The 22,315-nt window shown below is 31.5% G+C and overlaps 3 protein-coding genes across 6 annotated transcripts in view; 1 reads left to right on the top strand and 2 right to left on the bottom strand.

Moving 5' to 3' along the window:
- Positions 1 to 990: 990 nt before the first annotated feature.
- On the bottom strand, positions 991 to 4,158 carry LOC126928891 (GATA zinc finger domain-containing protein 14-like). The gene has a single exon (XM_050744746.1). It carries the CDS (start codon positions 4,156 to 4,158, stop codon positions 2,635 to 2,637), a length of 1,524 nt encoding a protein of 507 aa, XP_050600703.1. The 3' UTR covers positions 991 to 2,634.
- A 90-nt stretch (positions 4,159 to 4,248) lies between these two features.
- On the bottom strand, positions 4,249 to 7,663 carry LOC126928890 (ring canal kelch homolog). Its single transcript, XM_050744745.1, has 9 exons — positions 7,213 to 7,663; positions 6,857 to 7,003; positions 6,282 to 6,686; positions 5,950 to 6,203; positions 5,621 to 5,848; positions 5,299 to 5,471; positions 5,079 to 5,219; positions 4,722 to 4,977; positions 4,249 to 4,439 (listed from the first exon to the last, which is right to left on the bottom strand). The coding sequence occupies exons 1-9, from the start codon at positions 7,281 to 7,283 to the stop codon at positions 4,249 to 4,251; spliced, it is 1,866 nt and encodes a 621-aa protein (XP_050600702.1). The 5' UTR covers positions 7,284 to 7,663.
- Positions 7,664 to 9,031: 1,368 nt separating this feature from the next.
- LOC126928709 (dual 3',5'-cyclic-AMP and -GMP phosphodiesterase 11-like) overlaps positions 9,032 to 22,315 on the top strand; it is a 150,489-nt gene continuing 137,205 nt past the window's right edge. For 3 of the 4 annotated variants that reach the window (XM_050744389.1, XM_050744396.1, XM_050744391.1), the window contains exon 1: positions 9,033 to 9,386. Coding sequence is in view for 1 of the 4 variants with exons in the window: in XM_050744386.1 (XP_050600343.1) it covers positions 9,100 to 9,386 (287 nt within the window). In the remaining 3 variants the exon portion in view is untranslated. Of the gene's footprint in view, positions 9,387 to 22,315 lie in introns of all 4 variants that reach the window. The other variant, XM_050744386.1, reaches the window with a different exon arrangement.

The raw sequence follows: 22,315 nt of genomic DNA on the forward strand, positions 1-22,315 counted from the left end.
AGCAGACAGCGCTTATTCCTGTTTAAATGATTTGTAATTTAACTCTCTGTTCACTTTAGTTCTTAAGTCGGCGAATCTTTATATGACTAATTTATTTTCAGCATGCGGTAAATTAGAAAAAAAATATAAAAATCAGATTTAACTACACATAACAATACATCGATATTAGGACTATTGTAACACCAAAGTGATAGCAGTTGGCCTTCGCTTATGGGGGAGTGATCAACTTTTCTTAAAGTGCTTATAGATGTATATCAATTGTAAAAACATTTACTCTTGCAAAAGCGCTATAATGTATACTAATTGTATTGCAATTTGAACACGATATATTATAGTATGCTTCTTGTAATTTGTGCATTTTGATGTTTCTACTTGCTGCAATAGAAAGCTAATTGTAAGCGAAACTATAAGTAATTTATATTTTTGTATATAGGTAACAAATATTATTGTTATTATTTTATATATTTATTGATATCTACGCCTTACCTACTACTTGTTTCGCTTTTATTGTTTTATAACAAAATTAAAATAAAAAAATGTTGAAAGAATTATATTTTAGTAAACAACTATATTATACGATAAACTAAGTATTTTATTAGATTTTTTTATATATATTCTATTATTTGTAATTGTATTATTTTCATTAAACATAAACCAATAATTGTAAATAAATTTTTCTCACAACAAAAATATTTTATATAGGTATTGATTTCCGAAATATAATTTGTATAACATAGTTATGATTATAATTCTTTGCAAAAATTTCAATGATTCAAATTAGTAAACAAAAATTAAATTTTTCTATTTCATAACAGAAACAGAAACAAATTAATTTAACACCTAAAAACAACTGTATATAAATACCGATTAAAAACTTCTATGAAAAAGCTTTGTGTACTTAATATAATTTTCAACGAATATAGATATTCAATTTCAATGTTTAAATCTTTATGCTTATAATATTTGAAAAAAATAATTTTACACAGAGAATTCTGTATAATAACATATTTTATTTAATTGAACGTGTGCCTTAATATAGTCATTAATTATGAAATAGAAAAAATAAATGTACATTTGGCAAATCTATCTGGTATTTTTCCTTACATTATAATTCAAGAAACTCATCCAACATGTTTCCTTAAAAATTAATATGTTAGGCGCAAAAATGTTATAAATCCCACCTAAGGATTAATTTCTAAGTTATAACATATTCAAAGATATGTGTAAAGTTGTCCTTATAAGTTTAAACACTACATTTTACTTTGATAAACCTAATATAACTGCCTTAAATTTTTCAACAGTAAATTTATATTTATTATCAATTATATCTCTAAACTTATCGAATCATTGAAATCAATGATTAGTATATAATTGAACAGTGTTAGAAAAACGGAAAATCCATTTAGAAGAGTAAAACTTTACAAGGACAACTTAATACTGACTAATAACATATCTATTTTGTATTTAAGTATAAGTCAATATATGTTTCCTATTCTAAGACATAAATCGCATGTATAAAAAGATTTTCATTAATTTTAACGTCATTCTTTATAATAATAATTGCTACAAATTTGTACTTACAATAACTATCAAATTTAAATTAAAACTTACCACCTTTAACATATTCTACCGCAATATTGAATACAAAACGCTTTCTAAAAATAATGAATAATGATCTTAATTTTGTTCATTTCTTTAGTTTTTGAAAGAATGCGTTTGTGATTTGCTTCGAAAGATCTTAAATACTAAAATTGAAAAATATAACAAAAGCATTCTCTCTTTGGTTCAACAATGATGCCCAAAAAAGGTACACATACAAAATTGAATTATAAAAATTACAATTTTTATACAATTCTTAATTCTTATAATTCTCTATATTATATATATGTATATATTCTATGTATATAGAATATGTAACACTTAAAATTATTCATTAAAATTAACATAATAAAATTTGCTTTGACTATCATCTATTGTTTAAAATTGTTATAAATGAATAAAAAATCTTTAACTGAAGTAGTTTCTAAGTTTATATAAAGTTGCATTGATGAAATAAAACTTCAATAATCATTATTATATTTAATCTATTTTATATTTTTCAACATATATGTGACTGATATTTATATGTACTAAAGTAAGAGCATAGTGAATTCTCAATGCACATATAAAGGGATTTTATTGTCAGTATATGCATGAATTTTGAAATTGCATTGAAATTCTTCAAATATTTATACTTTTTAAAAAATGTTTTAATTTGAACTGATAATCTCTTAATAATTTTTCACTAAAATATTTTTCTTTTCTAATCACTAATTTATTAATAAGACGAATAGACGAATAGATACAAAATTACATATACTATGATCAATATCATTAATATTGAGAAAAGCGTATTTTTAATCAGATATCACAAAATATAACACTTTTCACTTTTATCACTATCCTTTTCTTACAAACAAAGGAATACAATGAAGATATTGTGTCTTGTATTACTTTAGTAATCATATTTTATGACTAATGGTAAATAATATTTATGAGAAATTAATACATGACAACAAATCCATATATCAAAATATAAACAAAATTTTTGTTTTTTGATGATATAAAGAGTATCATGCAGTAGAAATTCTGGAATTAAGTATCATCACTATCACTTTCTTGCTGCTCTTGAGATTCTTCCTCCATTGGGGGAACAGTGTCCATATTTCTATCAAAATAATGAGGATTCCAAGCTGGCAACCACCTATGTATGAACCACCAATGCACAGATAATCTACCATGATTACATTCTGCTCTTTCGCATCTACCAAGAAACTGACAAATGCCAGTAACACTTCCGCTCTGATTTCTAATGCAGGAATCGTCACACGTATGTTGACGTTCTGTTGAACGATTAACTGAACAAACAGAAGGATGCGCAGTGGAAGAATTATGCGAAGAAAACATAGATCTAATGTTTGATGTACTAGGTTCATTATTTGATAATGTACTATATGCTGATGCATTTGACGTCGAAGCGCCAGGATCTACGTTATTGAATAGATTTCCTCCACCAGTTGTACTTCCAAGAGCTGAAACACAGGGTCTACCAATATGAACCGTAGCATACAGTGGATTATTAACTGATGGACTACCTCTACTAATCCAATCAAGATATTTGCTAAATTGCGCAGCAGAGTTAGAATTGGGTAGAACTTTCCCTCTACAAGAACAATTATTAGGATTTCTACAATGACATTCCGTCCTTGATGATTCAGCAGGTCGGCAAGATGTAACAGGCAGTTTTACATAAGAGTATTCACCACGGCAAAAGGGGCATCGACAATTCCTTGGTAACTGATATATGTAATGTCTAGAATTATTTCCAAATGCATCTTGATAACGTAATCTATTATGCAAGTTATGGCAATGATGACACAAATATCTTGTATCTATATGTCTACAAAATGAACACATGCAGTTATAACCAAGTGGATAAATGGTACGTCCAGTTGACGCGTAAGCAATATTTTCTGTCGAGAAACAGTTACGACCTAGCCTACCTAATCTATTTTGACAAAATTGATTAGATAATCGTGATGAATCTAGATAAAATTGTCTTGGCTGATCATATTGATTTCTAGATTCCATGTCGTTTAAAAAACTTGGAATATAATGATTTAAAATATGATATTTATAGCAACGAGGATACGTTCTACTACCACAAGAATACCGGTCGTCTATTCTTTCATATGTGTGGTCATCCTGATTATTTTGGACCGTGGGTTCATTATGAGCAACTTCATTATTATTTTCAGTATTTTCATCGTCGTCGTCGTCGTCGTCATTATCCAGTCTTTCATAAATATTTTCTTCTGGTTCTTGTAGTTGTCGATTGCGATTGTAATTATGAACTAAATCTACTGGATTTTGATAGTTTGGATTGAGATTTGAGTGCATTTGAATCGAGCCACCAGGTCGATTTTGGAAGCCCCGTGAACCACGACCTATGTTCTGATAGCTATCATCTCTTTCTTGATTATTCCTATTCTGATTCATAACTGCAGCAGCTACCTCACCATTTTCGTATCGCTGACATACACAACGCAGACCTTGGCAGTTATGCCCAGCACCACGATATTGCTGAAGTACATTCTGGTCTGGATTCTGGACTTGCATACCGCTGGGCCCGGCTTCCCGTGATTGATCCGACGTTTCGGCACCCGGGTCTGTATTTTGCTCTAATATGTGCCCAGCGGATTGTAATCCTCACATCGATGTTGTAGACGGCATGGGTTTATCGATTATTGCTACTCCTGCATAACTGCGACCAATTCCCATGCAAGTTGGAAGAGTTGTCCAAGTATCCGTTCTTGGAGAATATACTTCTACTGATGCCAGACTGGATGATCCATCATCACCACCGACCACATACAAAAGACCATTTAGCGCAACTACACCTAAAGAACAAAAATAATTTTCACACTTTTGTAAAAAAGAATTTAACTTTTTATATAGATATCTATGAGTCAAAACGTTTATATTTCTTTTTCAAAAATAAAAGAGGGCTTCATATTATCTTATGAATTTTGTTTTATCTTAAAAAATACAAAGAGTTTTGTAACTTTATAACTTTCTCTTGTAAGAGAAAACAAAGAGTATTAATATATTTTTGTAATTTTATGCTTTGTGAGCATATCTCCATCAATTCTTATAACTTAAACTAAAATAAAGATATTTACCAGCATTTCTACGACAAAGAGCCATATCACTAACTGGAGTCCATTGATTAGTATCTGGGTTGAACGCTTCTACACTTTTCCTGACCAATGGACCATCATGTCCTCCTACAGCATATAAAATACCATCTAAAACACCAACACCAGCACCACTGCGACGTGCCGACATATCAGGCACTGGTTTCCATTGATCTTTTTCCGGATTGTAACATTCAACACTAGATAAACATTGTCTGGATACTCCATCATAACCACCAACCTACAATTAATAATTTTCAATTTTAAGTATTTAAAAGTAATTTGCAATCATTTTTATATCGTCTCATTATTTAATTGATTTAGTTTTATTAATAAGCTTACAGCATATAGTAGTCCCTTAACAACACCCACACCAACACTACTTCTACGTGTTGACATTGGTGCAATTAACCTCCATTCGTGTGTTCTTGGATCGTAAACTTCAGCAGAATTAAGACCAGTTGATCCATCAAATCCACCAACCTAGTATTTTAAAATAACAAAGAAATATTGATAAACAAAATTAACAACATTGCATATATGTAATATATAAACTATTTACAGCATATATGCAATTTCCAAGAACTGCTACACCAAGTGTTGATCTTCTTGCCTCCATTTCTGGGCAAGGTGACCACTGGTCTGTAGCTGCATCATAAATGTCTACTGTTCGTACTCTAAGAGATCCATTAAATCCTCCAACAGCATATACACGGCCACCAAGGACGGACAAACCTATATGTTAAACTTTATATAATAATTTATAGAAAATAAACCTACGTGTTAAACATTATATAATAATTTATAGGGAATAAACTTATATGTTAAACACTATAGGGAATCATTATACATTGGTTTCATTTACAATATGGAATGTTATTTACCAGCTCTACAACGACGTGTAGGTAACTCAGAGACTTGGTACCACTTCTCTTCTTTAAAATCATAACATTCTACGCTTCTAATTGCTTTTGGAGCTTGTCCTCCTACAACTAATAACACTTTTGGTAAACCTCTAGGTTGTCTAGGTTTTGTACGAGGAGTTTTGAACAATGATTTTTGTTCTCCTTTAAGAAGGTGATACTTTAAAGCTTCGATTAAAAAATCTTTACCTATAATAAAATGAAAAATCTATATAGTTTAGTCTCTTACATTAGATTTTGACAATAAAAATCATCACATCTTTATGTTTGGTATACATTTTGTCACTTACATTGTAAATTTGCTTTAAGAAGTGGTTCTTCCTCTACACGTTGTACTAAATATTCTTGAGATAATAAAGGTAAGCGTACATGTTCCATTAATTGTGCTAAATCAGCTTGTCTTTTTTCTAAATCATGATGTACCCATGATATTACGCATTCATACACTTTTTCTTCAGAAGGTACCATTAAGCAGTCACTGCAAATTAATTTAGCTACTTGTTGTGGTGCTAATGTTAAAAATTCTTCACCATCTACTACTTCCCTGTATGTAATAGAATATTTATAGTTAAAGTAAAAAGATGTTTTGGCTGTGTAGAAGTAACACTAATTCAGTGCTTACGAGAAATGTTGTTCAATATAGCTATCTGCATGTGATAATAATTCTAGACAACCATGAAGGTCAGCAAATGCACGAATTCCTAAACAATTTGATGGATGTAACTGAGCTTGTAAGAAATCACAACATGCATCTCGAACATCAGTTAGTTGCAAAAGATTTGCAGCTGGTAATAATACTTGTACATTATCTTCAGTTACATGAACCTCTGCAGAATATACATAATCTACTAGTAATTCAAGTGCAGAATAATCTACACCTTGTAACGTTATCCTTTCTTGATCTCGTTCCTCAAAACTTGTAAACATAGCATAAAAATAAGGACTGCAAGCAGCCAGAACCATTTTATGTGCAGGTACTTCTAACCCTCCGTCTGCCACCAAAATTACGTCGCATAATAAATTTTTCCTAATAAATAATTATATTATTTTTAGTATTAAATATAGGTCTATAGATGATAAAAATAATCCAAAAAGAGGCTCTGATGTAATTTTCTCTTTTTTGGATTTTTATGACACATCTTTTATATTATAGTAATACAATACATATACGATAAAATAAGCATATATGTTTCTTACTTTCGCATTTCATTAATAACATCAAATGCTCGATTTGTATGATGATGATTTCTGTATGGTGGTTTATCTTTTCCACCTTCACGGGGTATGTGTTTTTGTGAACTTTCATCCAAAGAATTTTGACTAGCATATCTGAGTAACAAACAACTACAAGAAAATAACGTTTCATTACTTCAAGAAAATCAAAATTACAAAAGACAAAAATTTGTTTATATTTATTAGTCAGAAACCCCACTCAACATATAGATATAGAAATAATGGAAAATATGTTATAAAATTATAACCTCAAGAATATCATAAAATTATGAAAATTGAATATGTGTAACTGAAAGAAATATTGTGTAATGTAATCTTACCTCCCCTTGTTTTCAGAACCATCGTTATTATTGGAAGCATTTTGCACTTGATTTTGTCCCGCCGATTCCATTTCGGTTATTTAATTTCTTAATAAAGCCGAAAAATATAATTCTAATAGCTTAATTAATGACACAAATAAAGTCCCACTTCATTTGTACAAATATCGATTCACTGAATCGAACAAACATCATCAAGTGTAGAATCAGCTGTGAAAGAAACGGAAACGACGCTTCCGATTTTGTTAACGGCTTACACCGAAACACGAAGCGACATTTACAGATATATGTTCCGTGATATTGGACCGATAAGATGAGATAAAGAATTCACAAAAAAATTTATAACTACCAAAATGTTAATAACAATACTCTAATAAAGGATATAAACACTAGGATCAAACTTTCTTATTCAATTCTCGAACGTGATTTGCTGGTTTCGTTAAAGAAAATACTCGATGGTGTCGACATCTACAACATACTATATGAATCATTTTGCTTTTTTAAAATTTTCATTTAATATTTATTTATTAGTGTTATTAAATTGTGTGATAATTAATAATTACATATATAAATAGTAATACAAATATAATTTAGATATACATATATAAAATATATGAAAGAAAAGTAGATACAAAAGTAGAATACGAATATAGTTTTGCAGTAAAAATATTCGAAGATACATATATACTATGCGCATACGTATAGTATGAACGAGAATCTGATGTCATTTATTTGAAAATTGAGATATTAAATATAAAGTTTATCTTTAGATTTAAGAGATTTATTGAAAACTTTCTAGTCCTGTTAAAACAAGCAAAGTTAACCTTTGTAAGGTAATTCAACATTGAATTAAATTTAATGTTTGTTAAATCTACAAAACATAGTAATAATTCATTTTTAAAAATATATAATCGTAAAAGTTTCTCGATACACACTATGTTTGCAAATTATAATGTTCAAGTATAATTAGCTATCACATTTATTTATGTGTTTCTAATTATGATGTGCTGACCGTGATTTTGCTTGCAAATGCTATAGAAATTACTGACAATTAGTAAATTTATTCTTTAACAGAGCCACATGATAAAATAATTCCATTTTTACAAGGAGCTTTTAACAATCTATACAAATTACTTGCAAAATTGTTCATATAACTTAATTTTCATGTTACAGTGCTTGTGTAGTTATATAACAGCGTGTAACATAATTCATCGTAAAGCAAAGTGCAAACTTATGTCATCGTTATATAGCATCTCCTTTACTGCAAAATATACCGTGAGAAGTTAAAACATCTAGTCCTACAAAGTTCTGCAATGTCATTTATAGTTATCCATTATACTTTCAAACATGCCCGTTAGATTAATTACATCTTAACTTCTCTCTGAATTCAAGATAAAATATATTACATGAAATAAATATTTTGAAGTTACAAATTATGTACATTTTTTGATCTATTTAAGGGGAAAAAGAAAAAAGAAATACGTGTAATTCTATAACCATATTTCGATATGTTTCGATATGTTTCGATATATGCTAAATTTACTCTTCACAACAAATTCAAATTCATTTTATTTGTGTAAAAGAGTAGCCAGAACGCGGGCGTTTAATACGCTTCACGATATTTGAGAAATAAAATCAGCTTTCGGCAAATATATAACATGAACAGTTTCGAAGGATTCTGGCAATAAAAGAATTCTTGTAAAAGTGTGATGCATCAGATACTTTGGCGACAGGTGAATCACTTGTTTTAGCAGTTTCGATATTAGAAGTGTTTCAAAGTTCAGGGCGCCAGGTGTCGCAGTTCGAGTAGCGAGGAACGAGCGCGATACGGCTCGTCAGTTATCCAGCAGATTGCTGTGAGAGCGTTTCGTTGCGCCATAAGAGGCGTCGATGGTTTCTTACTTAGTCGTTTCTTCCTCTTTCTCGCCCTCGTGTTGCGAGAATTGGCGCGTCTCGAATTTCGAAATTCAAACAGCCGCGAAAACGGCCCTGTACAGATCGTACACGGTCGATTACACATCTGTAACACGAAAAGTGTTAGAGAAAACACCAAGAAACCAAGCAGAAAAGAATTTCGCGTGGATCGTGAAAGTCGATCCGGTCCTCTCAACGAGGAATACTATTGGCAAGGAGCAACTTCTCCATCGTAACTTTCCTCGTTTTCGTTACTTTGAAAGGTACGTCGATTCGCAACTACATACATACAAACTGCCTCGATCGCGCCTTTAGTTCCTTTGTTTATCTCTGCTCAAAGTGCAACGCACTTTCCTGGCCTTTCTTGCTGTCCTGACTGTTTCCTATAAATGTCGTCAATTCATTAAAGTCGAATTGAATCATAACGAAACCTCCGTAAGCTAAAGAATACCGTTATCGAAAATAACCTTAACCGAGCTTACTCGCTTAATAGCTTCGAAAAATGATTATTAGATCGAACTGAAACTTTGCTACTTGAATAAAAAAATGCTCGAAGACTATGTTATCATTGTTACCTATAAATTTTTTCGGACAATACTGTTTGTTTATGTGCAGCGAAGAAATGCGTTTATCGATCGATTCGTATATCGATAATTTTTTTCTCCGTAATTGATCTTTTAATTGAAGCAATAAAATTGTCGATCGCCGATAATAACGATTCGCAATGACCATGAATTGCACTATTATAAAAACGTGTTCTTAAATACGACTCTTGAGTGCTTTGCTTCGTTTTGCACTTTCGTAGAAACACACGTGGTTCAAAGTCACATCGCGTTGAGAGTAGCGCTATCTCCAGGAAGCTTCAAGTTTATTTTATTTCTCTTCTGCTGCTATATGCACATTCCGACTATGTTTTTATTTTCCATTTAGAAATTCATCTCGCTGCATTGTCGTGTTTAACGAAACCTTTTATACAAAATAGATGAATGACTTGTGTCGTTTGGTTAAATCTTAATTAAATTAACTTAAATAAAATTAAATTTAGTTTATATCGTAATAAATGAATGTTTATAGTACGTTATGTGATTAGAAACGCGATATATTTAATTTTATCAATTAACTTGTTTTGCAATTAGATTAATGTCACACGATACCTATTCGTTTCGCTCTCATCGATTATATTAGGATACCATGCTTCGTTTCAATCGAGTTATCTGACATTTCAAAATATACGTGCGCTAGTATATAGCTTATAACATATGTAAGTACAGCTCTGTTTCCATCTCTATTTAAAATCATGAGCTGATGATATTATTGCATTCAACAATTTCTTTGCTAACTTTTACTTTGACATTGTTCGTTACATTTTCCGTCATTTATTTGTTTCACTACTTATAGTGAACACGAAAGAAAAGCTAAGTAAGGAACAATCGTACGCAGTTACAAGTTATTTTAGTAGTTAGTCGAATATGATCTGCGAATTACAAGCCGCGCATGTGTTGCATTCGATTAGGATTATCTTTACTCTGGTATATTATAGCCCGAACAATAATAATTAAATTTTATTATTACTGTTTCCATTCGCACGAAGCATAAACATCTGGAATATAGACTTAAATAATAAACTGACTGATGATAAATTTCATTCATAATATATAGCAATGATCCAGTTATTTTATTACATTTCTTATAAATTATAAAATCGTAATATCACAAGTTTTCAGCCATTACGCATTTTATCCTCCCGTTATCACAAAAATAAAACCCGTTGTCAGTTTCGTCGGTTTGCAAATTTTTGTAAAAAAGTAATTTTGAAGTCTACTAGTTTACTACGAAATTATGTTTTACAACGTTATTTATAAAAAGGTGATGATATTTTAATATATATAGGATCAGATTTAAAAAAAGATACATAGGTTTTGATTGCTTAGAGAAAAAAACAAGAAAGAGAGAAAGGAAACGATAAAAATATAGCCGTAGTCATTGAAGGATGAAAAGTGCCGGCAATGAGGAAGAGAATGCTTCTAGTATATGTACACCATTGTTACAAGTTACAAGTGCAAGGTTACAAGCAACGTGCATTGTGTATCCGGACGATTATTTCCCCACTGTAGTAGACGATCGTCGATTCGCTGTTTGCACAATATGAACGGTTATTTCCAGACTGTCGTCTTTCAGTTTCATACGTGGTTGGCCGTTTAAATCATTCGAAGAACACTTTTATCCTGCACTTCCCGTAATTCGTCCATCCGCGTAGACGACATTCCGACGCCTACATTTATATTATCAAATCATTTAAGAATCTAAACGCGAGTTCTTTCAGTTCACAAGTTCAAATCGAAGCCTTTACATAATATCCTCCTTATAATTTACATTTCGATTAGCTTCGTAACCGTTATTTAGCTGACAGCGAGAAATGTTTCTCCAGATCTATTTGCGATTTAAGCATTGTTATTATCTCTGGATAAATACTCGCGCAATTGTTTTTGTGATAAATTCCAACTGATTAGTTAAGTTCGATTTTTATAGTAGAATTGCAATGTGACTTTTTACAGGATTTACAGCAGAATGTATAAATTTGTTTCATATCGTACGTAAAAGTAAGCAATTGGGAGAGAAAAATGAATTTTAAGCTTTATGTGAGTTTAAATTAATTGTAATATGGAATTAACGTTTTTGACGTTTAACGAATAGGCAAATTAGTTATGGTAGTCCTAGCGTGTGAAATGAAAAATTTGCTGAATCATCGAGACCCCAGGGTCCTGGGCGTAACACGGTGGCCACACGAAACAGTCGGAAATGAAAGTCGGACGATTTGATTTACGACGCTACCGTGAAATTTCTAATACGTATATGTACGTGCGATGATTATCAAGCACAAAGTCTGACACTTTAGATGGTTACACGTGTTTGGCAGAAAAAACAGTGGCGTGAACGAATACTTTAGCGCCCTGTGTAATTTCAGAAGGCTAATTATATAAAAAAAATTATAGTACCAGTTAAGGCTTTTTACACTTTCAATGCGCATACATATTTTATATTTCAATTTACATTAAACGTTTCGTCCACAAGCGCACACGTCATCTTAGATTACTTTGTGGTTTTCATCGGCATCGCACGCATTATCTCTCTGCGTACTCTACCATGTAATAGTTTCTATTAAATTTGTACCAAATCGAACGTTTGGGTTATGTGTAGGTAAATATTCATATCCTCTTGCAACTACGCTATATTAGATACGATATTCGAATTACTTGCATACAAAGATCGTACTTAGTAATATGCAAATAAGATAATAGAAATTTAATAATATAAAAATGTAAAAGTTAAATATAGAAAACAAGTGCCAAGCAAAATTAAATTGATGAATATTTTGTATTTGAATTTGTTTTGTTTTAAAAAGGTAAAGAAATGAACTAACGACTATCTTCTTACTCTTTAGATCAACAGACGGATAAAATTAATTAATCAATAATATGCGGTTGATCAACCAACAGTGACGTTTTAATAACATTTTTAGCTCGTACGATGACAGATATTACCTAGCTGCTATCATAGATTCTCTTGAACCCAAATCAATAATGCCATACACGCGCGTATGTATCTGTTGAAAATGAAAAATGTCGTCATATTCTTGATCATACTTAGGACTAACATAACAGTGCCGACAATAGAGTAGTAATATGAAAATTTGTTTTAAAAATTTATTGCAAAATATGAAGATCCCACTCGTACTTTTATGGATTTGCGCAAATTCTGTGAAATATGTATAACTTTCCTATTCCAATAATTTATCAGATTTAACGTATTCCGAGGTTTGCATTTAATAGCATCATCCGTTCAATTTTGTCTTATTGTCAATTATCAGCCACGTCAGAGAGGAAGAAATTTGCTAGAAATTATATGCATTGAAGGTTAAAAAGATTTAGTAGAATATAAGAAGCTTATTAAAAAAATGTGTTAATGAGAAAATTCCCTGTAGTCTGCTCGCATGAATTTTGGAAAAAATTCCATGAAAGTTGCCGGAAGCGTAAATGTATCATTTGTAGAAGGTTAAATTTTACCTGAAGGATTTTTTAAATGCCGAAATTATTTTAAAAGGAACTAGATGGAAACGTTGTAACAGCTCGATTCCAAGAATTTTGAATTCTGAAATTGGTAATTTTTATACATAAATTTGAAAGAATGAAATTAGTGAGTTGTAAGGAAAGTGCATTAAATTATGTCCAAATCACTGTGATTAAGTATATGACTTGAAGAAATTACCCGCGGTAAAAGTTTTATTTGAAAGAAAAAAAAAAAAGAAACGATATTTCATATGCACCACTCTAATAATTTTGTTTCATAAAATGTCCGTATAAAAGGAAAGCTTGAAGGGGAACGTTGATGTGTTCAATGTTAAAAGTATCTGTAAAAATCGGAGTTCTTTAAACGCTTCCTCGAAGCATGGATTTTAATCCTAATAAAATTGCTTTGAAAATAGTCCGGCGCAATGGGAATATCCTTTGTTCCTAATTTCAAGATTGTCAAATCGACAAAATGGGTAAATGGCTTTGAAGTTGATCGGTTCCTGAGCTATTCCGTTGGACGCTGTTTTAAAAGGAAAAACCAGGGACCTTGCGTAACGAGAAACGTTCAAATCGATAATTGGAAAGCGATTCTTCGCGAATGAAAAAATATTTCAACTTGTGCAAAATCAAGAGAATGATCACGTAACAAACACGAAAACATTCATATTTAGTATTTGCTTGTTAAAGGTAATTTTGTTCACAGAATAATGCATTATATTTTATTCATATGTAATTGACATATGATTGATATCTGAACATGCGAAGCGGAAGAAATAACGTGTAAGAAGTTCTTTGCAAAACAGTAAATATGAATTTGTTGGAATAACGTTGTATGATGTGTCGATATCAGATACATAGAAACGAACTCGGAAAGGCCGAAAACATTTGTGGCATAGGTGAGTCAACGAGTGCAGCGAACTCGTCGCGAAAGCACTTTAGATAATACTGGATAGAACGCATATCGTTATCGCGCGGCAGCGCAACATTATCGGATGGATTCGGGCCAGAAGTACCGTGAAACCGCGTTTATAGACAGCTAAAAAACATCAGCGAAACCCGCATCCGCTTTTTTCTTCTGAGACTCGGTTTCTCCGCCGGAAACGGTGGTTCGTTTGTTACGCAGGAAATTTGCCTCGAGTGCGCGGTATAAATGTATTCATTGATTGCACCCTCCCCTCATTTCGATCAAGGATCGCGGACGTACGTTCCTGATAAAATTGGCGCACACGAAGGTACACCTTTCTCGGTAGATCGATCGGTGAGTCATCTTTTCATATTTAATTATCGAGTTTCCTGTCGTACCCGGTTATGACGTTCGTCGGAGGATCACCTTTGAATTTTCTACGCTATGGCAATTCCATATATTGTATTCATAGCGTCAGGTTCTAATTACATATTTATTAATCGGTCTGTGTTCGGTCTCTTAAATTATTATAATTATTCAAGGTCGGGCTTATAAGCTCACTCGAGAAATCATATTAATGAAAGACGATTATGCATAAATATAATTGTGCGCAGATGTTGTAGATGTGTACGTACGTACACGAATGTATTTGTAAAGGATTCATGGAACAATGCAGAAATTTGGATTAAAGCGACTCTCATTATGTTATATTAGAATATAAAGCGATTATGTAAGGCGAAATTAGTTAAAGCAAAATGTTATTCCCGTTGAAGTCCCACTTCATGAAAAACTCTTTCTAAAGACTTTTTCTAAAGTTTAGTTTTCTTAGTCCTCAAAGCCATTGGGTATTGTTTAGCACTAAATTAATTTGAAGCGCCTCTCAGCTTCATAGTTTCTTAGGAACATGCCTTGCACAGATGGTGCAACGGGGTACAGACAAGTCAGTTTTCCGTAATTGTATAAATACTTTGAAGCTCTTTGGTAAAGTAACTCTGTCAGTGTGACAACGACCATACCCAAATCCACGCCATTCCATACTACCTGATAGCGAACCGTTAGGTTTTGACTTGACCTTTGCACATGGTCCAACATTACACTTTCCTCCTTCAGGATTCTCCCCTTGCCCCTTAACGCAACATATAAAAACTGCAAGCATTCGACCACGAAACTAGTCTTTAGTCTTTTGTCTTGAGTCTTGAGTTTTGTGTACAGTTTGGCCGTGATTTGAATAACTATTTTAACTTCGCTATTTCATTGTAATATTATACTTAATCATTTTCGTGAATAAAAGCCTACAAAATTATAAAAACGCAGTTAAGTTAAGTTATTGCTCAACTACTCTTTTTTTATGATTAATTTTACGTGACATCAACGTGCAGATCTGGACTAGCATACATATTGTATTTATACTTATACTTTCTTAAATATATTTTTCTATTATACATTCATTCACGCATTTCCTCTCTCTCTCTCCCTCCCTCTCTGTCTCTCTGTCTCTCTCTCTCTCTCTCTTTCTCTCTATTATGAGATAAAATCTTAACAATTCCAATGCTATATTCTCATGTTATTCTTTTATTCTGCTTGTTTCTTTAAAATAACAAATTATTCTGAATCTTCTTCTCCTTCCTGTCTATTTTTATTCGTCTTTGCTTCTGCATGTCGCTTAAGTTATGCGAAACGCGCTTGCCCATTTTCTTTACTTTTCCTATTTACATCGATTGACGAATAATATCAGAATAGCTGTTTCATTTGACATAATCTTTTTCCTCCTCTTTTTCACATTAGTCACTTTCAATAATCTTTTTTAAAATATCATTATCGATCGCATTCTTTCACGTTCTCCTTGATTTATTCTCCGATAAAAGGTTGTTGATCTTGAATTCTACGAATCAATGTCGAAATATGATTTACACGTATATCTCTACAAATACTTATTTCACATTTCTAGTAATTGTTTACAATAAATGTTCCAAATTTAGATCTATGTCTCGATGAGCAATGAAACTTCAACGATTTTATTCTAATTCTCTCAAATATTTATCAAGCGTTTAAACATTTAATATATATTTTTTTTTAAGTTAAAACATAGTTACATCAGTTATCTGACTTTTATTGTTAGTTTCATCTTACTTATGTAAGAATTGCGTTTAACTTCTTTCAATTTCAATACTGAAGGACGTTTATTACCAATAAAATTGCTCGTCAATGTTTGCTGAAAAGCATTATTTTCTGTTCCTACATTGTACTCCGTGTAAATTACGATTGCCTATTATGTTCTGTAAATTACGGTTGCAGAATAGTGATTGACGACCAATCCTTTTAATGCGAAGTTATTCGATATTGATCGATTCGTCGACTTCGATGTGTAGAGACGCACACATACATTTCCAAGAGCTTGTACTTCTATAAACGAAGATTCTAGCTGGTTACCAACGTGTTTACCATATCTTGGTAACAATTTTTATGAGAGATTTAATGTTTTTCGATTTCCTCTTTTCTTTTCTTCTTCTTTTTCCTTTTTCTTTTATTTAACGCTCGATTTCGAATATTTTAAATAAATAATATAGTTATACTTAGGTGCAATATTTTCAGAATATTTCTGTCGAAGTTATTCACTCCGTTATCGGTATATTGTACATTTCGTTGGGAAATACATTGGTTTTTAATCTGTTAGAGGAACATGCACATACGTACATATAGAAAACACACAAAACAAAGCATTGATTGGTAACGTAACATTTGGTTGGTTCGTTGAAATACGATCTTGTATTTTGCTTGAAACTGAAATTAAATATCACTGCCACGTAAGGTCGTTTTCTGTCTATGTATTATATAGTATTAGTTAAAATAATTCTACGAACGGATATGCGTATGTTTGTTCGTAGTTTATCTAAGGATAAATCTGTGATACTTTTTAAATTGATTAGTTACTGTCGCATTAACCAATATAATAAGATATTAGCAACTCGGTTCAAATTATAGATTGAGTAGTTTTTTTACAAATTATCGGTTTGTGTTAAAAAGTTGAATGGTTGTAATGTTTGAAATATTTTGAGTTATCTTTTACAAAACAGTCGTATTGTTCATTTAAATCTTTATAATGTGAAAATCAGCTTTTGCAAATAAAGTACATATTTGCTAAGCATTCCGTTGTGATAACGAAATCTTTGTATTTGGATGTAAAAGAAATCTTTTTTCTGGTATAAAGTTTCCATATTTAGTAATTTTATTGAGAGACGTTTTCTTTTTAGGAAAATTTTCAAATGTTATGATGCATAGTTAATAATCGGTGAATAAAAATATAGCATGTAACAATAAAAGGCCGTAACCTAAATAGCAAGAGTAAGATTTCCAGTAACACCAATGCGATTTATTTATTATATATAACAGTGTTTATAATAACGTTCTCTTGTTTGCAGTACCGTTTTTCCACGTTTGATCAAACAAATGTCTCGTAAATCGATCACCTTTATCAAATACACGCCTAATTTTGATAAAGATTGCGAATTTCGGGATGTAAAAATTATGACGTTTAGTGCTGTATTTCTATATGTCTTATACGAGTATTTCACACGATAAGCTTTAGTGTGATTTCATTAACATCTGTGATTGAAAACCTATGAAATGAAATGTTCGATTATTGTTTTAAATCCATAACTTTCTTATATTTCATTATTATGCATTACTAAATTATGATTGCGTTTTTCTTTTCTTATTATAACTGAATTATGCCACATATTATATACAATTATCATATGCAATTATGCTACATTTGAATCTCTTATATATTATCTCATTTCTTAATAAGATACTTTTTAAGAAATTATAACTATATATTTTCTATTACTTACCATTGTATGATAAATGATGTTATTATTAAAAGTTTGTTTCATCTTTGTGTATCGTTCGAGTTGACATAACTTTGAACAGAAATTGATTATTTAATAACTTCTTGTAAAAGTATTCAGTGTGCGTATACGACATGCGTTCACTTTTGTACAAGGAATAGATATATTTTTACGAAGACACATAATATCTTCTACTTTTGTAGTATATTAACAGTTTCAAAGTAACTACTTAATTGAATGATAAACAAGAGTAAATAGACAGATAAGTATACGAAAGTATCAGAACGCGTACATTTACAAGTTTTATAACGAGCGAAATATACAATGTTAAACTCGGATATTTAAAACAATTGGAATACGCCAGTAGAAGTAGAAAATATTTTAACGACATGTGCATACATATTGCATATGTATTTTTTAAGCATCGATATAAATTCCAATGCAGTCGAAGAGATATGAAAATACTGATAAATCACGAGATAACATTTAATTTCAGAGATTACACTCAATACTCTGTGCTTATAATACGTTTTTTTATATACGAGACGCGCATAATCGCAATGAATGAAACTTTTGACGATTTGTATGATAAATACTTACGCAACTATTTTACGATAAATGCAATGGTAACAGACAGTCTCATGTCTAATAGCAAACGTTCTTATTGTATCTACAATACCTCGAATGTGTTTATAAAAGCTATCAAAATGAGATATCCTGTGATATGAATTATCCTATAACGAAAATCAAAATAGTTATTTTTCTTTTTTTACCGAAAGTTTGTAAAAATGCTATCGATAGATGCGTAAAGTTTTTCGAATGAAAGTAAATCACAATACGATTTCACTTGGACTACATACAGTTGCACATAAATTCGAACGACTTTCAAATTTTTTTACTGAAAACCTGCTTTCGTCTTCCTTTTTATACCTGTTACGATTCAAAATCATCCTCGTGTTAAGATATTTCTTTTCGATTGTAAGTAAAGATAGTTGGAGCTTAATCGTATATAGTTTTCATAGCTGTTAGGAGAATCTATAGGTAATAGTATTATGCAGATCTAATAAAAAATCAAATAATTTGAATTTCTATTGGCAGAAGTCCGTCACTGACTAACAAACTAGTCGTGCGAGACTAGAAAGCTGCTTGCCGCTCTTTTGTCTCGCTCGCTCTCGATGTAACATAATCGTCCTCTACATTGCGCGAAATCTCATAAAAGTACAATACTGTATTCTGCTTATGTAATCACAAGCAGATTCATTCCACGATCGCTTATCTTTGAATTGCCACGAAGATAGCCTGAAAGATTTCCACAAACATGACGCCAGCATTTTCTACGACTAAAAATAATTCGAAAATGTCATGTAAGGAAGCATATAAATGTGGAGGCAACGATAGCGATTACTTTAATGTACTGCAAGTCAAAAGTGAATGAGTGACAGGCAGAGCGAGTCACTTAATAGCTTCAGCTGAAATATCTTCGATGCTATTAATTATATGGACAAATGTTTCGGATGAAAACTGAATGGCTTCGAGGGGGGCGGGGCATATTCTAAATAATAATTCTGTTATTAGTTACTCTGTAGGTGGGTTCGTAAATGTCATGAGGAGATCAATTTTGCCTTTTTAGATGGAATCGTATATTTTTTAATATATTAGACGCATAATACAAAGCAGTTCGAGAGACCAACAGTACCAGACTAGTTTCCAAATAAAGGTTGGAATAGGTTTTACAGTTTGGGAGCAATAAAGGGAAGATTAATATTCGACCCAGAAATAGAAAAGCTATGAGTTAAATCATAAACGAGGAAATAAGGCAAGACGTATAAAGGGATGAAGATTAGTATTTCAGCAGGATAATGCGGCTGTGCATACCGTTAAAAACGTGAAAAGTTATTCTAACGGTATATTTGATGACGCGTGTATGTTGCGATGAGAAAGAATTTATCTTCTTGAAAGACTTAAGGATTTATTTGGGAAGGCTGAAATTCCAATCTCAGAAAATTTGTATAAAAATATAAGAGTCTATCCAAAAGGCTATTGAAAGTCATAGGAAGAGCGTGGAAATGTACAACATTATTAAAATTTGATTAAGATATTTGTTTTCGAATTAAATTATTGTTTTTTTTCAACATATCCTATCATTCTGAAGCATTTGTTTTTCAGGTAAATGGTTACATGTGATTTCTGGGAATTAAAAAATTGCTGTTTTCCGTTAACGAGGACATTCTTCATAGAGTTGTACACAAAATCTTTGTACGCGTTACTTTCGTCGAGAAAAATTCCGGAGTCATGTTCTTGGAAATGCGAAAATATTGTATGTGCACAGATACATCGTAACATGGACGGATTATAGAATTTCTAAAACATTTTACAAAATATAATATCGCGTATTTAGACGTTCGTTTGGAATATTGTTTCAATAATACTAATTACCTAGAATATTTTTGATATTTTGGAGACATGCGAAAACCGTAGTTGGGAAAATTATGTGGTATGAAAGGGGCAATGACTTGCTCCTTCCCCCACATAATTCTTTGGTAGAATGAAGAATTGCAAAAATGTCAAAGTCACTGTTATCTTCTTTAAATGGCACGTAATACTCTGCTATTTCTATACAAGGACAATCGATGATAAATAAAGGAGTGAAGCAACGAGTTTCACGAGGCAAACTCGACTTGGTGTACGTTTGCATCGACGCAATATCGAAGTGCTTGCATTGTAACGAGTCTTTATTTCATACTTATGTTGCCGCTTCATATCATGATAGATAGTAAGAAACTTCGTTTCGTTAATATCAACAGATCTTTCAGACGGTGAACAATTCATTGAGTTAGGTCTTCGAAGAATGGTAGATGTCGAAAAAGAGCCAACAACGTTACGAGATATGGAACAAAGAATCGTCGCGACATGTGAAATAAGGAATAACAAGTCCACCGATTCCAATGTTGCACTGATAAAAACGAACACCACTACAAACTACAAAGATCTTTTGTGACGTGGGACTCGTTTTACTGCTTCATTTATTGTCGAATAACCTTGCATTGTAGGTGGTTTAAATCGTCATAAACATCCACGATTATACCAGCAAGAAAAAAGCTATCCTATACCGTTTAACGGCATAACGACGGCCTTGAAATTTCCGAAAATTTGTCAGAGAAGACATATTACTGGCAAATGTTTAGCTTCCTCTGTATCATATAACTCTTCTAAATAAAGCTTTCTTGCGCCTCCAAAAATAACGGTGATATCCAACGGTGATCTAAATTATTGGATTATATTTAAGCATCATAATATATGTATTATACATGTATATAAAAATACTGGCATAATTAAGTGAAAATAGTTATATAATATTGTTAGTTATTGGTATCGATTAGTTGTTATTTAGAGTAATAGCAGGTCGAACAAATGCGTATGATACGTACGTTGATCGATACAGTTTGTAAAATACTGTTTAATAATTTTTGTATGTACAAATACTAAGAAGCTCTTGTGAACTCTAATTATTGTAATTATTTATTGCAATAATCTAATTATTGCAAAGTGTATGTGAGAAAATATCTGTGTTATACGTCTATTTCGTGTACCTTTTTGAGAATATTTGTGTAGTGAAATCATAAAATCAAACTACTCGCGACTAACAATGATATTGGTTAACGATGTATTGGAATGACTTCGGCGAAGAACGATTTAGACGAACCAGAGAGATCGATATCGTACAATGACTCAATTACAGGTGTTCAATTTGTATTTTTTCATACGCGAAAAATAATGTGTTGCATCTATCTTTATCGTCGCGAAATCAGAGATTAGTAACGTCCCATGCTGATAATTTACGTGTTCTTATTTTGTTCAGAAAGAATACATGTAGTCTGTTTATAATATTTATCTAACAAAAAATTAATTATACAAGATGAACAGTGTGATAATGTGATCACCTTAGATTATATAAGAATATGTTTTATATGTTCTATTCAGCCTTACAACCAAGGATTAGGCTTGATTTACATATACCTATACAGGGTGAGAATCATTGACTTTATTAAAAAATGTTCGAGGTGAAATCTGTTGTATTAAGGAGCTTGGTCAGTGAATATTCATATTCCATATATTAGTTAAACAAATATTGTAAAACGTATTCGAACGTAAACGAAGAAAGAATCGTATGTTTATTTATAAAACGAACTGAAGGTCATTTTGAAAAAAAAAAACGAAGTTAATGAAAGGTTTGCTATAATCGTTTACATTATATATTACATATATATTTTCCTATATTATATTATATTATATTATATTATATTATATTATATTATATACATACCGGTGTATTTTATCAAATACGCGAATAAATAAATTTAGAAAGACGT

This window comes from Bombus affinis, chromosome 2 (genome assembly GCF_024516045.1).
Source record: "Bombus affinis isolate iyBomAffi1 chromosome 2, iyBomAffi1.2, whole genome shotgun sequence".
NCBI classification, from domain to species: domain Eukaryota; kingdom Metazoa; phylum Arthropoda; class Insecta; order Hymenoptera; family Apidae; genus Bombus; species Bombus affinis.

Excerpts from the sequence above, each read along its gene's own strand:
- LOC126928891 (XM_050744746.1), bottom strand. The coding sequence starts at position 4,158 with ATGCAAGTCCAGAATCCAGACCAGAATGTACTTCAGCAATATCGTGGT.
- LOC126928890 (XM_050744745.1), bottom strand. The coding sequence starts at position 7,283 with ATGGAATCGGCGGGACAAAATCAAGTGCAAAATGCTTCCAATAATAAC. Across the intron at positions 7,004-7,212 it reads GGTTCTGAAAACAAGGGGAG|TTGTTTGTTACTCAGATATG; the intron begins GTAAGATTACAT and ends ATTTTCTTGTAG. Across the intron at positions 4,978-5,078 it reads TTAAGGGACTACTATATGCT|GTTGGTGGTTATGATGGAGT; the intron begins GTAAGCTTATTA and ends TATTAATTGTAG.